The following is a 3121-nucleotide window of genomic DNA, read 5'->3' on the forward strand; positions in this document are numbered from 1 at the left end:
TCTTTACTGGCGTATATGGTTCCATAATGAACCTTTAACACCCATGGAAACTTTCCATTACACAAAAAGGACCTTTATAGTGGAAAAGGGATTTTTAGATTATTAAAATGTTCTTCACACTAAGAAAAATGTTTCTTCTATGGCATCACTGAGAAAATTCCCTTTTGGAACATTTACTTTTAAGTCAGATTTCAAATGACATGAGGGTCAGTAAATGATGTCAGAAATACCTTCCGTTTAAGGGTTGGCTTACTTCAGTAAATGATTTTGAGAGCTGTGGTTGGATTTTGTTATTTTCTTTGGAAAACACTGCTTCAGTTTGACTTTCTTTTATTCTGCCTCATCATTCTGCATTCTCGTATACAAGGAAACCACAGCTAGGTATGTGGTTTTAAAAAGTTTTTCCATCTTGCAAATGGCCAATGCACATCTCTCTTGTTGCTCTTTCTCTTACAGATTGCCAATAGTCAGCCCAGTGCCGATTGAAGGCCTCCTGTTTTCTCGGTTTACAGAAGACATCTTCTGCAAAAGTGATTCTCTGAATGTCCTGCACATGAAGAAGTAAATGATAGGATCCAAACAGACGTTAAGAGCAGACAGGAAGAGCGCAGTTTCTTTTACCTGGAAGAGAGTGAAGTGGTTGTGCTCACTAAAACCAGCCCCGGGCCTTTGGCTAAGCGTATAGGGTAAGCGACAAATGTGGTAGGGCACAAAACAGAAGACAAACACAGCCAGCAAGCTAAAGATGCTTCGATTTGACCTTCGTCCTGCCTCGCTGCTGTCCCGTTGCACCCGTTTGTTAGAGCGGTACACGTGACAGGCGATGGAGGTGTAGCAAAACACCATCAGGATGAACGCCACCCAGAAGATTCCAACGTTGAAGTGGACTGAAATTTCGTGCCAGCGCTGACCCAGTTCACTTTTCAGGGCCATGCAGGAAAAAACTTCAGGCATGGGCTGGTTGGTTAATATGGTGTTGGGCAGCATGAAGAACATCATGACGCCCCAAGCTACCAACGCGAAAGCCTTCGCTACCGAAACGCACTCCAGAAGGGAAGACATAGCAGAGGTGCTGCGGACGACTTTGAAGTAGCGCTCCAAGCTGATGAGACTCATAAAGGTTATTCCTGTGTACATGCAGAGGTAGAAAAGCACAGCTGTGTAGCGGCAAACTATCAGCTTCAACTGCAAGCCGCCGTAACCAAGATAACCCACCACACGCCACGGGTAGGTAAACAGCATCAGAATGTCTGCCACCACCATGTTTTTTAGGTAAACGACTAAAGCTGAGGAGCTGGGAACACTGAAGAAGATCCAAGCGGCAAGTCCATTGAGAATGAAGGCACAAGCACAGATGATGGAGTAGAGCACAGGCAGAACCTGATGCGTGAACACACTGCTGACATTCGTGCCGTTTTTCTGTTCTGTCTGTGTATTGTTGATGTAATCCATATCTAAAACTGAAAATGAAATAATTTGTTTTAGTGAATGCTTTGATGATACCAGGAAATATTGTGGCAGAGATAAAAAGTGCCACTTTTAAAGTGTACTGCTGAATGTACTGACAAACATTTATGCAAACTACAATATACTTTAATGTCATTTCTGTTGAAACTTGAATGTATGTATTTAAAAATATTTGTAATTACACATTTGTTATGATAAAGTTGCAAATTAGTATATTTTTTTTTTTTTAAATGGAGGAAATATCAAGTGTAATATCAAAAAAACACACTATAGTTAAAATTATAATCAAGTAAGCCTACTTTACATACTGTGTTGGTAATAGCATCAAAATAAGTGCACTTCTTAAAAGCAAAACAAAAGATTATTAAAACATACATTTTTAAAATGTGCTTTAAAGTAAAACTTTATAAAAGTAAAATGATAACAAAATGCACTTTTTAAAAGTTTGCTAAGAAACATAAACACTCTATTAATGTAAACTTAAGTGGACTTTTATTTCATTAAAATTATTATCTGCAAATATTAGTCTTATCAGATTTTTTTTTTTTTTTTTTTTTTTTTTCTTATTTCTTATTCCTGTGGAACACAAAAGGAGATGCTGTGCAGAATGACACTATTAGTCACCATTTGCTTTCAAAAAGATGCATTGGAAGTGAATGGTGACTGAGGCTGTTAGTCACTAACATTCTAACATCTCCTTTTGTGTTCCACAGAAAAAAAAAAGACATATGGCTTTGAAACAACATGAAGGTGCAGAAATAATGACATGATAGATTTTTTTGTTTTGTTTTGCATCAAATAAACCACATACATAATTCAATTCAGACAATTTGAATGACTTCAGTCTGAATATGGTGCCATTTGTATTCAGACATTTCTAGTATAGAAAACACTCAAAATAACTTTGCCATATCCTCTTATTAAAAATGGTTATAAACTTTTACCATAATAAAATAAACTTACTTGAAAAGTTGAGTCAGCTTGTATCATGACAGAGATTGAGAAGAAGCATGTTGGGGAGAAGAGCCTCACATGACATTTCAGAGGAAGGGGGCGTTGACTTTGAGACAGGAACTAAAAGAACCGCTCAGTTTGGGCGAACACTTGCTCAGCACTGCAGGAGCTTCCTTCAGTGTCTCTCTATACAAACAGATTTCTCCTCCCAGATCTTCAACATAAGCCAATGTGATCATTGCTCATTAGTGTATATGGAGTTACCAGTTGTGTTTCAATAAAACATAAAGATATTGCCTCGGATGTTTCTAAATTCAAAAGAGCTTTATTTTCAGCACATATAAGCACATAGATGTATACAGTGAATGAAATAACATTTCTCTGAGACCTAATGAACAGTGCAAGACAACATAAAGGGCAACAAAATATGAGACTATAAATAAGACAATATTTAAATAAAAAAGAATAATATAGAGAACATATATCATGCAAACCAGATATGTTGCTTTTTGAGCATAATGTACTAGACTGGGTAAACCCAGCCTGATCTGCTGGCGATTTGATTTCGCCCGGCAACTCAGTCTGGAAACCCGTACATTAATTTCTGCTGCTTCTGTTACACTTTTGCGGGAACCAATCACAGACCGGCTTATCCACCTTGCTCACTATTCAGTTGTTAAGTCTGACGTCACGCGGCAGT

General features: G+C 37.8%; 1 protein-coding gene across 1 annotated transcript; it reads right to left on the reverse strand.

Moving 5' to 3' along the window:
* Window positions 1-313: 313 nt before the first annotated feature.
* Window positions 314-2895, reverse strand: LOC125249636 (P2Y purinoceptor 14-like). Its single transcript, XM_048161961.1, has 2 exons — window positions 2431-2895; window positions 314-1460 (listed from the first exon to the last, which is right to left on the reverse strand). Exon 2 carries the CDS (start codon window positions 1450-1452, stop codon window positions 451-453), a length of 1002 nt encoding a protein of 333 aa, XP_048017918.1. The 5' UTR covers window positions 1453-1460; window positions 2431-2895; the 3' UTR covers window positions 314-450.
* Window positions 2896-3121: the final 226 nt, after the last annotated feature.

The sequence above is a fragment of the Megalobrama amblycephala genome, linkage group LG16 (genome assembly GCF_018812025.1).
Source record: "Megalobrama amblycephala isolate DHTTF-2021 linkage group LG16, ASM1881202v1, whole genome shotgun sequence".
Taxonomy (NCBI): Eukaryota; Metazoa; Chordata; class Actinopteri; order Cypriniformes; family Xenocyprididae; genus Megalobrama; species Megalobrama amblycephala.

Excerpts from the sequence above, each read along its gene's own strand:
- LOC125249636 (XM_048161961.1), bottom strand. The coding sequence starts at position 1,452 with ATGGATTACATCAACAATACACAGACAGAACAGAAAAACGGCACGAAT.